The following is an 11,585-nucleotide window of genomic DNA, read 5'->3' as shown; positions in this document are numbered from 1 at the left end:
TGGGTATTCTATTGGCATCTAAATACTATAGGTGCTTGAATTCAGCTAAACAACCCAACAATCCATAATAGTAGTGGGTTATCCACAGAAGTTATTGACTTGAGCCTTTTCAAATCTATTCTTGTCAAAGTATGAGCCTATGTATCTAGCTGTGTTTATGGATAAAGGAAAAATCTGTAACATAATTTAAATGGCTAGATCATTTTTCACTAGAAAGTGAACGAACAAAATGAACTTAATTTTTTTCTTAATAAAGGTCTGTCTTAATTTTTCAACTTACAGCAGCATAACACAGGCCGTGTCCATGGTAACCACATCACTTGTGACACCCAGCAGCTGGGTGTCAGCCCATAGCGTTCCCACTAATCCCTTCAGAGTGGCACAAGCCCACAACTTGGACGTACTATTTATATTCTTAATTGCAATGTCCCAGGTGAAATGAAAATAAGGATACAAATATTGAACTATGAAATCTCTGTGAATAGTGTTTCCAGATAAGGAATCATAGAGGAGGGGCACACCTGTGACCACGCCCACATGTGCACCGCGTGCTACAGCGCAGGCGCGGAAGCTCTCACGTGCCACACCCACCCCATGCTGCAATCACCTCGGATCGAGGGCTTCAAAACTGGGAGGCTCTCTTCACCCCAGTAGTGTATTCCAAGGCAAGTTGTACCAAGATACCCCAAGATATGGACAGATGTGTTAGTTACACCTAGCATAATTGAGATTCCTGTAACTTCCTTGAATGGTGGAACGCTTTAGATTCACCACAATTTTTAAAAACCAAAAATCTGTCAAAGTTCCATACACTTTACAACGTACAGAGTATTTTGAATAAAGAAAAAATATAACCGAAGGATAAATTAAGAGCTAACTTAATTTTAGCTATTAGTCTTGCATATTAGAACTTTTTCTAAACTTTTCTATGACTTCCTTGCTCATTTCTTCATTATTACTTAGTCATCTCTAATGGCTGTGGGAAATGGTGAGCTTATTTACATTTTTACCAATATCCTCTGCAAGTGTCTATGAAAACAATTAATAGGCAACCTGCCATGAATTTAAAAGTGTATCGGAAGTAAAGGAAATCAAGTAGAGGAAATAAGTGAAAAATAAATGAGCAATTTGGTTGGAGAGGTTTACATTAAATTTAGAAATATTGATTCTCTGGATGTGGGCAGAGAAAAGAGGGATTAAGGGTTTTGTTTTCCAAAGAATTACTTGGAATTTTAACATAGACTTCAAAAAATATCACCGCTTCATTCATTGCTGTATTTTCTCAGTATGACTGATATGTAAGTACTTGCAAAGCATACTTTGTCTTCCTTGTGTTGGCTGTAAGAGGGGCCGCATAATGTGCGTGTGCACAAGGTGAGTTGTATGCATGCCCATTCCACTCACTCACTCGCAGCAGACCAAGCTAATCGATCAGTGCTTCAGACCTCAGGAATCCATTACCCATCAGGTCGTGCCAGGATTCAGGTCCCATCCCATCCTTGGTGGGGGAGCATGTGCATGTCCCCACTTACCAGGATGTGTGTTAGGAAGGGCTTGTAGTGTGTTCCACTGCCCTCACCCACCTATTGTTCAATTAAAAACTGAGCTCACTCGAACATGTTTCTTAAGGCGTGCAGTTCCAACAACAACTTGCTTGAGAAATTTGATTAATTCTTTTGTGATAGGAACAACATCATCTCCCTTGTGGATCTCCTCACTCTCTCTACACACATTTCATCTATTTTGTAAATGTGGTTTCTGCAGCTTTGGTTATCATTAGAACAGTGCACACCTGGATGCCTTTTGCATGTGCGATGTGATATCAACTACAGGGTAAGCTGCTGAGCGGGATGAATGCTGGAAACCTTACACCTGGCTCACCATGATGGGGTCTGACACAGCTCTCTGCTAGGCTGGAGGCTGTGTGATTAACAGCCCCTCTTCCCAATTATATGCACATTATTCTTGTCTTCCTTTGGCACTAGATGGGAGATAGCTATGTATGTGCTATGCAAATATGGGCTTTGTGAATACTGATTTCAAAATCAGCCAGGAGTTGATGGGCAGAAAATGGAACAATGGGGTGACAGGCATTCTGGGGGGTCAGGGATTCATGAAAGGAGAGCTCAGTGAAGGTGCAGAAAAGGAGCTGAGGAGATTTGGAGTTAATCAAGAGCAATAGCAGAGCCAGAGGCAGTTGATGGAAGCAGGTGGAAGCAGATATAGTGGGGGGGGGCAGTTTCAAAGACTCTGAGAACAGAAAGAGTGAGAGTTCAGCTGACTTTACAGAAGTGAATGTAACTAAAGGCCAAGGTTACTCCCCAAGCGCACAAGCTGTACCATCCCCCTTGATCAGTGCTGAAAATGTATGTGTTTGTACCTGGCTGGCCCCCTCAGGGACCCTGCTCCAGTTGGACTGTGACAACCTGAGTCAGGGATCTGTTTCTTTAGGTGCCCCAAGGCACAAGCACTGGGGATGCCTTCCCTGGATCTGATGAGCTAGGTGTCAAAAGGGGAGGAGCAGAGAGTGCAGACACTCTTTCTTTGTCAATCATTACAGCCCAAGCAAACAGAATGGCTACAGGACAGTGGCCTTGGAAGGCTTCCGGTAGCTAAGCAGAGTAGGGTAAGACTGCAGAGAAGATTTACTAGGTCTTTCTGTACAGAGGCACTTTCAGCCCAAAGCTAGCTAGGCTTCTGCAGCCCAAGGCAGTCAGGGTGTTGAAACTTCACCAAGGAATGCCTTCAGAGCACAGCATGCAACTTATCTTCAGATGTGTTCCATGGTCAGTGGTAGGTCAGGACTCAAAGTTTCCTGGGCAAGTTGCCCCAAACAATCCCTCCCTTGGTTTCCCCGGTAACCTACACCAACCCCAATCCCAACCCTGCCCCACATTGGTCTCAGCTCACTTCCCCTTGACCCATGTTGGTTGTAGCTCACTCTCTTCTGATGTAAACAAAATTAAATCGCAAGGAAGATAAATGATGTCCACCTGTGACCTGGCTGATCCAGCCCAAGATCACCCTCCCTAAAAGATTCTATAAAGTCTCATGTCCCAGCTTTTTTTGCAGCTGTTTTGGTCTGCTAGACAGCCAGCCTGCTTGATGTCCCCAATAAATCTCCTACTTGTGTCAGAATGCCTGGCCTGGCCAATTGTGTGGGTTTATGCCTAATATTTGGTGCTGAAACCCGGGAGGGAACCCAAGGCTTCTGCTGGTTCCTCCCGACAAGGCCTTGCCCTGGTCTGCTGCCAGCCCTTTTGAGCAGACCATGAACCTTGGACCTCCCTTGCTGACCTAACCACCCACGACACCCAGAACTGTGAGTATTCCCTCGTCACTCATTCAACCTACCTTAAAAGACAAACCTCTCCCATTGCCCAACTTGTTTAGGCGGGAAGACAAAGAATGCCATTTCTCCCTGCGGACTTGCTGCCTACAGTTGACTCCCTTCAATTTATCAATGACAAAAGTTCCCATCCCAACTTTAGCACAGATGAGAGCACTTTCTGTACTTTCATTTTCTCTTTTCTTCTCTACACATCTTGAAGATAAATGTCGTTCCTAGACAACTTGCTCGCCTCTGCCTGCAACCCTCTTTCCTGCAAATCCTTTGACTTGTATCTGGATTTGATAGCCTCTGAATTCCTTCAGGGTTCCTTCCAGGGTTTCTCCGACACTGACATCCTCTTCTGCTCTTTTGTTTTCTAGTTCATCTTGATCTCTCCCTGAGGATGACTTATCTCTACTCTGGATGGCTCATCTATGCCTCTCAGCCAGCCCTGGCTTATTCTATGAAGTGTCGACAGACCGAGTCACTCTTTCCTCCTATTCAGCCTCCTCTCTGACCAGGGATGCCTACTTGGAGGGCTTTGCTATCTGTCCCTTTTTGGGACTCTTGCAAGAAGTGTGTCTTCTTCAGTCTCCTCTCACCGACTCTTTACACTGTCTTCTCACCACTATGGAGAATTCTTCAGTACCCGCTCGAAAGTATTCTTCTGTCCTAGACTGTCTTAAGTCTGTCCGTAGAGGCCCCTTAGGCTTCTCTGACTTCAAAGTCAAATGCCTAATTTTTCTCTGCCAAACAGCCTGGCCACAATACAAGTTGGACAATGAGACTATCTGCCCCCCCCCAGGAACTCTTATTTATGATACCATCATTAATTTTGCTAACTTTTGTCACCACAATGGGAAATAGTCCGAGGTCCCCTACCTTGCTTTTTCCTCCCTCCACAATAACCAGGAACTCGGCCCATCTTACAGCCCCCAATAGATCTTCTTAGCCAAAGCTCCTACTGAGCCCCTGCCCACCTTGTGACTCAGATGGGCAGCATGTGAGGCTCCTGGAGGCCAACTCCCCAAGCTTCTCTCCTCTGGAACCTGCTGCCAGCCTGCATCCAACATCAGTCCAGGTGAACTGAGTCCCACCAAGACTTCTAGTTCCAGAGTGAGGAGAAGCTGTCTCCATGGTCCTTAGCAGAGGCTTACTACCCTTGTGTCCTGCTAAGGATGGGTGGCTCCCCCTTCCAATTTCAAAATTGCTGGCCATGGGGGCGGGGGTGGTGGTGGACAGAATAGACTGTGTTCACATTCCTCTGTAGACACCCTGAGGCAACACAGCCACATCTGTCCCTGAGGACCCCACACGTCTTAATGCGCACACCATGAAAAATATTCATCCCAAACCACCTCCCCCCAAAATTTTTAACCCTTAAAACTCTTGCTATCACAGCAGCAAATGCTTAAAAATGCCTTAAAAGCCTTTGTTTGCTCTAAAGACACGCCCCTCTCCCATACACACAACCTCCAGCCTTCTCTCTCTCTCTCTCTCTCTCTCTCTCTCTCTCTCTCTCTCTCTCTTTCTCTCTCTCCCTCCCTCCCTCCTTGCCTCCCTCTCTCTGTCTCTGTCAGATCAGATTCCCCTACACCCCACCCTTCAGAGCCACCACTGGAGCCATTACCAACACTGCGGCCATTGCCAGCTGCGCTCACTACAGGCTCCCACCCCCAGGGCCTCTGCCACCAGCTGCTACTGGCAACTACCAGAACCTGAAGCTACAGCTGCGGCTTCACCTTCTGACCTCTCAGTTTTCAGGAACTAAAGTGACACCCCACTTTCCCTTTGCTCCTTCTCCCCTAGTCTTTCCTCACCACCCCCTTCCAGTTATAGAAAACAACTAATAACACCTTTCCCCCAACAGCGTGTGCCCCTCCCTCTGCTGTCGAGCTAACAGCAGGATAACAGCCCACTTGTCCTGCCCTTTCCAGTTGAGCCTGCTGTTTACCCTCACTCCTTTCCCTTAGCCACCTTGGAAGCCACAACAAAGAGACCCCAAGTGACAGTGTCCCCCCGTCCCTTTACAGCCTTCTTGCCAGCCTGCAAGTCCGGGCCCTGTGAGCTGTCGGCGCTCCTCTATTGCACTGTGCCTACTCCTCATACTCTGCTCAGTTTGCTTGCTCCTACTCAAACTTGGTAACTATAAATGAGATGATATGTTTCTACATTTTCAAATTTTTCTTATAAGAGAGCTCTGTTAATTGACCTATAAAAGTTCTAACTAGTCTCTCGTTATTACAAACTTTTTTCCCTCAACTTTTAGTTTTATTAATACATGTTGGTAATGCATCATGATCACATTCCGTGTGGGAACTGATCCACTGACATAACACATCTTAATTTTTTTTTCATCCATTCCCCTTCCCCCCTCTGTCTTTTGGTCCCCTTCCCCCTTTTTAAAAATTTTTAAATTAATTTTATTGAGAAACAAATAGCAATGAGACATTTTCAAAACTGATTAGCAGGACAGTTTCAGAGATCATTGTTACAAACTTAAACAGGTCATCATAATTTAACCTGGCCAGAAATATATTTGAGTATACTCTGATTTTATAACGGTGTTCATGTATGTCATGTATGTTTCTATGTTGTTCTGCCAACATTTGTTCCTCTTTTTGTTTGAACTCTAAAAATATAGACTTGAAAACATGCTCTCTCCGGAGTTACCAGCTGGTCTAAATGATATCAAAATTAATTTTAAATTCCTCATTTAATATATCCATGCCTTTCTCCTGTGCTTCAGATATTTATAATAAGAGGTTCATATTAAGCCAACATGAGGCCATCAGTTATACAATAATTTTCTCATTATCTGTTATGACTGTTAAGTGACACTACCGCATATGATTGGTGATATCAAATGTTCTCTGTAAAAGTTTAACTACTGTCTGTTAACATTCTACAAGAATTTAACTGCTAAAATGTCTATGGTCAATAAGAAATAACAGTTGTCTGGTCATACTTTATAGTTCAAGGTGTTTGTTAATTAACTATATTGCTCTCCTGAAAAAACAACTGTGATTAATTCCTATTTATATCCCGATCTGCTCGTGACAGTCACACCAAGCTAAGAAGACAAATCTTGGCTCTCAAACCTCACAAGGAATCTTACTTAACTTGACTTTCCATGTCTTCAATAACAGAAACCAAAACTAACCATACACAAGTGCCAACTTTTGGCTGCGACACTCGGGACTCCCATCAAAGTAAGACCTTAACAAGGTAATGCTGAGCCTGTACTACGCTGCCACCCGAGCTCTTCCTGCAGGTGCGGCAAAGAAGGACAGATGCTGGACACGAGCCTGCCCCGACGTGCAGACTTGGTTCCACCTAAAGCTGGAGGGTCACTGGAAGTGCGACGGCCCTGTCCGCCAGAGCGCGGGCGAGTCATCCAACTCCCTGCCCTCACAGGAAAACTTGCCACAGCCAGAGGCGTCAGTGCTTGCTCTGCTTGGTCTTGCTGCTGAAGAGGAACCACAGAGCTTGGGGTCTGTGGCCCACATCGAGGCATCTTTGTCAGAGTCCCGAGTTTTGCTGGACATCTCAGGTAAAAAACTTTTTTTCTTGCTGAAATGGTCACCACATATAGTGTTCTTCCTCAGTTCAAAAGTTGCCGTATTAGATCTACATTCTCCACAGTGGGTATTGATGGCCGACCTCCTTGACGCCTTCAGACAGGCCCTTTCCTGCTGAGTCCAGATGTGGTTCTTCACTTTCCTTATAAATCCACCCTCTTCTGTAGGTCTCATGGGGACAGATCTCATCTCTCTCACCTCTCTCCCCACAGTGCTCTTCCTATAAACCTAACCTCAATGCACAGCCAGCCAGGTCCTCCCTCCCCCTTCCCTGGTCCCTGGTTGACCACATGCGCTGAGACACTGCCAGTCCCCCTTGTGCCACACATGCTGTTCCTACACTGATGTACCTCAGAGATCCCACGGCCTTTCCCTGCATTCCCTAATACCGACTAGCCCCCAAACATCGGAGGGGACTCACGCCCATCATTCACCATCTCCTCACTCCTCCCCTTCAACATGGTCATGGTATAATGACACAGATCATAGACTCCCTTTTTGCTTCGACCCGGACCACCAACCTCACCAAGTGTGGCCTGTATATGTCCATTCCAAGTCCTGATCTCATGGCCATCCCGGCCGTACCCAACACCACACACACCTGTCCTCTTCCCAAAAGCCTTTAGCTGTTGATTTCTCTGTTCTACAACTCACCTCTTCCCACAATTTCTCATGCTCAACACGCCTCCAGACAAGCCACACAAAACGGACACAGCTGTTTCTATGTGGCACCTCGATATATAAAACTCCGTCTTCCTTTGCCTCACTCCCCTTCTATGGCTTCTTGTAGGGCTTGCTGTTATGCTCATGGGAGCCCCCTGCTTCATCTCCCTCATCCACAATACTGTCACCAGATTAGCAACTCAAAATTGTAACCAAATACTTCTTCCATATTACTCCTTTCAGGTCTTGTTCCAGTGAGACCCCCTCAGTGAAGACAACTCCTCACCTTGATCTCCAGACTCTCTGCCACACAATGCTCTTGGCCCCACTGAATAGGAAGAAGCCAGATGATTTCTTCACACTTTTTCTATCAAACGGAGCCTGGGATGATAGGTCAGGACTCAGAGTTGCCTGGGCACCTTGCCCCAAACATTCCCTCCCTTGGTTTCCTAATCCCAACCCTGCCCAACATTGTATTCTGGTCTCAGCTCACTTCCCATTGACCCGTGTTGGTCTCAGCTCACTCCCTTCTGATGTAAACAAAAGTAAACACAAGGAAGATAAATGATGTCCACCTGTGACCTGGCTGTTCCAGCCCAAGATCACCCTCCCTGAAAGATCCTATAAAGTCTCATATTCCCCCTTTATTTGTGGCTGTTCTGGTCCCTCCCCTAGACAGCCAGCCTGTTTGATGCCCCCAATAAATCTACTTGTGTCCGAGTGCCTGCTCCAGTTGATTGCATGAGTTTGTACCTAACGTTCAAGGAAGGAAGGAAGCCCAGGAAGGAAGAACGTGTGCAAGGGAAAGAGGTAAAGTCCCAAATCCTGGCACCATTTGTTCGAACTGTTTCTTTACTACATTGGCAGTGATTCAGATAAGACAGGTGATAACCAGTCATTGTAATTCTTGGTTGCAACTGCTTGTGCTGACACTAGAGTTGATTTCATTTTAATTGTTTTAACCTATGCACAAATATTTTTCTTAGGGTGTATGGCAGCATCAACATATGCTTCCATGTCTGAATGTATTTCTTTGCAAATTCCTTGTGTGTCAAAATTTTAGGTGAGGTTTAAAAACTTGTGAGTGTAATTACACATTAATTCAAATAACTCTCTAAAATCACATATGACTATCCATATGCATCAATTATATCTTCACTTTATCCTTATATAATATAGGTGGACATTAGCCAAAATGTTGCAAGTATGATTAAAAAAGATGCAAAGAAAGCAATGTTGTCTAAAAACCTATTCATAGTAACATCCTTATCAAGGCACTTTATCTGTCTTCTAATCCCAAATACACTTCACTTATACTATATGAAAGAGAATTTTATTTTAAATGGGTTTTAAGGAACAATATGGCTACTTCCAGGGCATCAAACCTAACATATCTTTATGTAAAGATTAGCAAAATGAGTACTTCTTGAGTTTAGACTATTACAGAAGATTTTGTTTTTTCGAACAAAAGTATCTCAGGTTCAAAGTGTTCATGGGAGATTGCTTAGTGCCTTAGCCCCAATGTAATTGTGTAAGTCAGTCTCTAAATATCAAAGCCCGGCCTCCTTCCTGATCATTGAGTGATTGTCGGCACTGCAGCAGGTGCCCAAAGGTGAGCAGTGGACTCTGCGCCTGCTTCCTGGGGAGTAGGCGTGCCCCTGTGCACTGTCCACAGTCACCAGGATCTCAGCACTGGTGACACGGGCTGGCCTGGCAGCGGAACCACTAGCCTGCTTCCCAAGAGACAGGGTTAGTAGCGCCTCCTGTTGGCATACAGAACAAACCTTCATGACTGTAGGGACAGAGCTTTAGGCAGCATTCATTAGACAGCCTACTTATACCACATGTATGTTATCATACACATTGACTTTGTTTTTCTTTCTTCATTTGGTACAAGGTCTCACTACGCAGCTAGGACTCGTAGTGATCTTCCTGCTTTCAGCCTCCCCAGCGCTGGGATTACAGGTACGCACCATTATACCCCTACTTGGTTGCAGGCTCAGCATTCCCCCGGGGTCAGGGCCGGCATGGCATGCTTGACTGAAGATTGAACCCTGGTCTCTGTGCTTGCCAAAGCAGGCGCTTAGTCTGCTGAGCTATCTCGCTGGCTCCACATTTACTTTTTATACTAGAAGAATTTTGGTGAACTAATTGATGCCATTCAATCCAGAACTTATTTCTTAATATTCCATCCCAAAGGGATGACCTGAGCCAAGAGGTGAAAGGCCAATTCTAGTTGCGCTATTAGTTGCTGACAATGCTTAGACTATGCATGTTCGTTGCAGATCAGCATGAAATCTAAGAAAAATATAAATGGCTCTATATCTCTAACGAATAAAGGGATTCATGCACCGTGTAACGAAGTTGTCTTAATAACATAAGTCTCACAATACAATACAGGTCTTAATTCAAGTTCTGCCACAGAAACAGGTGTTCTTATTTATGCCGATAATGCAATGTACAAGGATTTATATTATATAACAAGATATTATTTGAATTTAGTTCTTTAATTAATTATTTAATTTATTTACTTTTAATTCATGTGTTTGCTACAGGATCTCACTACACAGATCAGAGTCGTAGTGATCCTCCTGTTTTCAGCCTCCCCAGCACTGGGATTCTGGGCATGTGCCACCATGCCCCAGCTCAGTAGCCAGATGAGCGCACTCTGGGGGTGGGCCGCTGCACATGCAGGACCCGGGACAGAATTGTATGTGTTTATAATTCCTGCTGTCTCCTGGTGGGGCAGGTTCTTTGTTGGCACACTGCTCTGAAAGGCGAGGTGTGAAAGGCTAAAAGTAAAATCTATAGAAACGCTGAATTGTTCTGAGAAGGGAGGGGAGTTGAGGGAATGCAATGGATGATTCTTGGGGGAAATCCAGGAAGAAAAGAGCCGGGGCAAATTGGGAAGCGCAATCTTCAGCCTAGCAGCTCAGCCAAAGAAACCCAGGGGAGAAGAAATCTGCTGTGATCTTACACGGTGAGGTTTGTAGAAGGTTAAGCTTGGAAAAAACTCCAGTCTTCCCTCTGGAGTCTTGAAAATCTCCCCCAAGGCCACATAAACACATCTTGCCTGGCTTGATTGCCTATGCAAAATGCTGATGATTTCAAAGGCTATTTACAGATTGCAGAAGACAATAGCACCCTTGGTCCAGAGAATTGTTTAGTTGAGCATGATGAATTGCTATTCAAAATGACATCAATTAGCAAAAAGCAGAATGACCAAACTTTTCCTGCAGCTTCTGTCTATGCGTATTCAGCTGGCCCAGAAATCAGCCAAGAGGACTAGCACGAGTGAGTAGCACCGCACTTACTGCGAGGAGGAGCTGGAGCGAGCTGTGTGCCACCTCTATGTACTGGTACTCCAGCAGGCATCCTGAGACCGTGATGTAGCGATGGTCCTCTGGGGCCCAGTCGGGCGCGGGCGTCACAGACGTCACGGTGCATCCTGGTCCATTTTCCATCCACCAGGATCGATGCATCGAAATGTTGAAAGTCAGGATAAGGTCTGTTTCCTGCAAGACGGTAACTGGTGAGGACAGTAGCTACTTTGGAGAAGTGAGCTTATTTGGGACTAACTGGCTTCAAGTCTCCCCACCTGTCCTGTTTTATTTACAGGTAGCCGGCGTGACTCTAAAGCAATGGTCTGTCCAGGTACTGCACTTTTGAAGGTTTGCCTGGCCATAATAGGCAAAAGTATTTTATGAGGAAAAATGCCCATGATTTACATTAACATTGAAGAGTCTTTTCATTTTAGGATATTTAAGTACTACAAAGAAGATGATTTTCAAGCGGAAGACCCAATACTGTTATGGGCTACTGGACTCTTTTAGAATATTTTGCTGAGTTTACACACCTATAATATGCAAATAACGGAACTTAATGAAAAAAGGTATATAGATGAATGTCAATTTTGTATCTGTGTATTCAAAGTGGTTAGGATAGACATATAGTTACATTCTCTTAATGAATAGAGGCATTTGTTCTAATAGAGTTTGTAAATAGGATAT

General features: G+C 44.8%; 1 protein-coding gene across 3 annotated transcripts in view; it reads right to left on the bottom strand.

Moving 5' to 3' along the window:
- Nucleotides 1-11,585, bottom strand: part of Nkain2 (sodium/potassium transporting ATPase interacting 2) — a 1,099,112-nt gene that overhangs the window by 166,944 nt on the left and 920,583 nt on the right. For all 3 annotated transcript variants that reach the window (XM_023714246.1, XM_012514554.2, XM_004630239.3), the window contains exon 4: nucleotides 10,890-11,090. In XM_023714246.1, the coding sequence (XP_023570014.1) occupies nucleotides 10,890-11,090 (201 nt within the window). The remainder of the gene's footprint in view (nucleotides 1-10,889; nucleotides 11,091-11,585) is intronic.

This window comes from Octodon degus, unplaced genomic scaffold (genome assembly GCF_000260255.1).
Source record: "Octodon degus isolate 3935 unplaced genomic scaffold, OctDeg1.0 scaffold00034, whole genome shotgun sequence".
NCBI classification, from domain to species: domain Eukaryota; kingdom Metazoa; phylum Chordata; class Mammalia; order Rodentia; family Octodontidae; genus Octodon; species Octodon degus.
The sequence above is the reverse complement of the archived record's forward strand: the minus strand, read 5'-3'. Positions and strand labels throughout refer to the sequence as shown.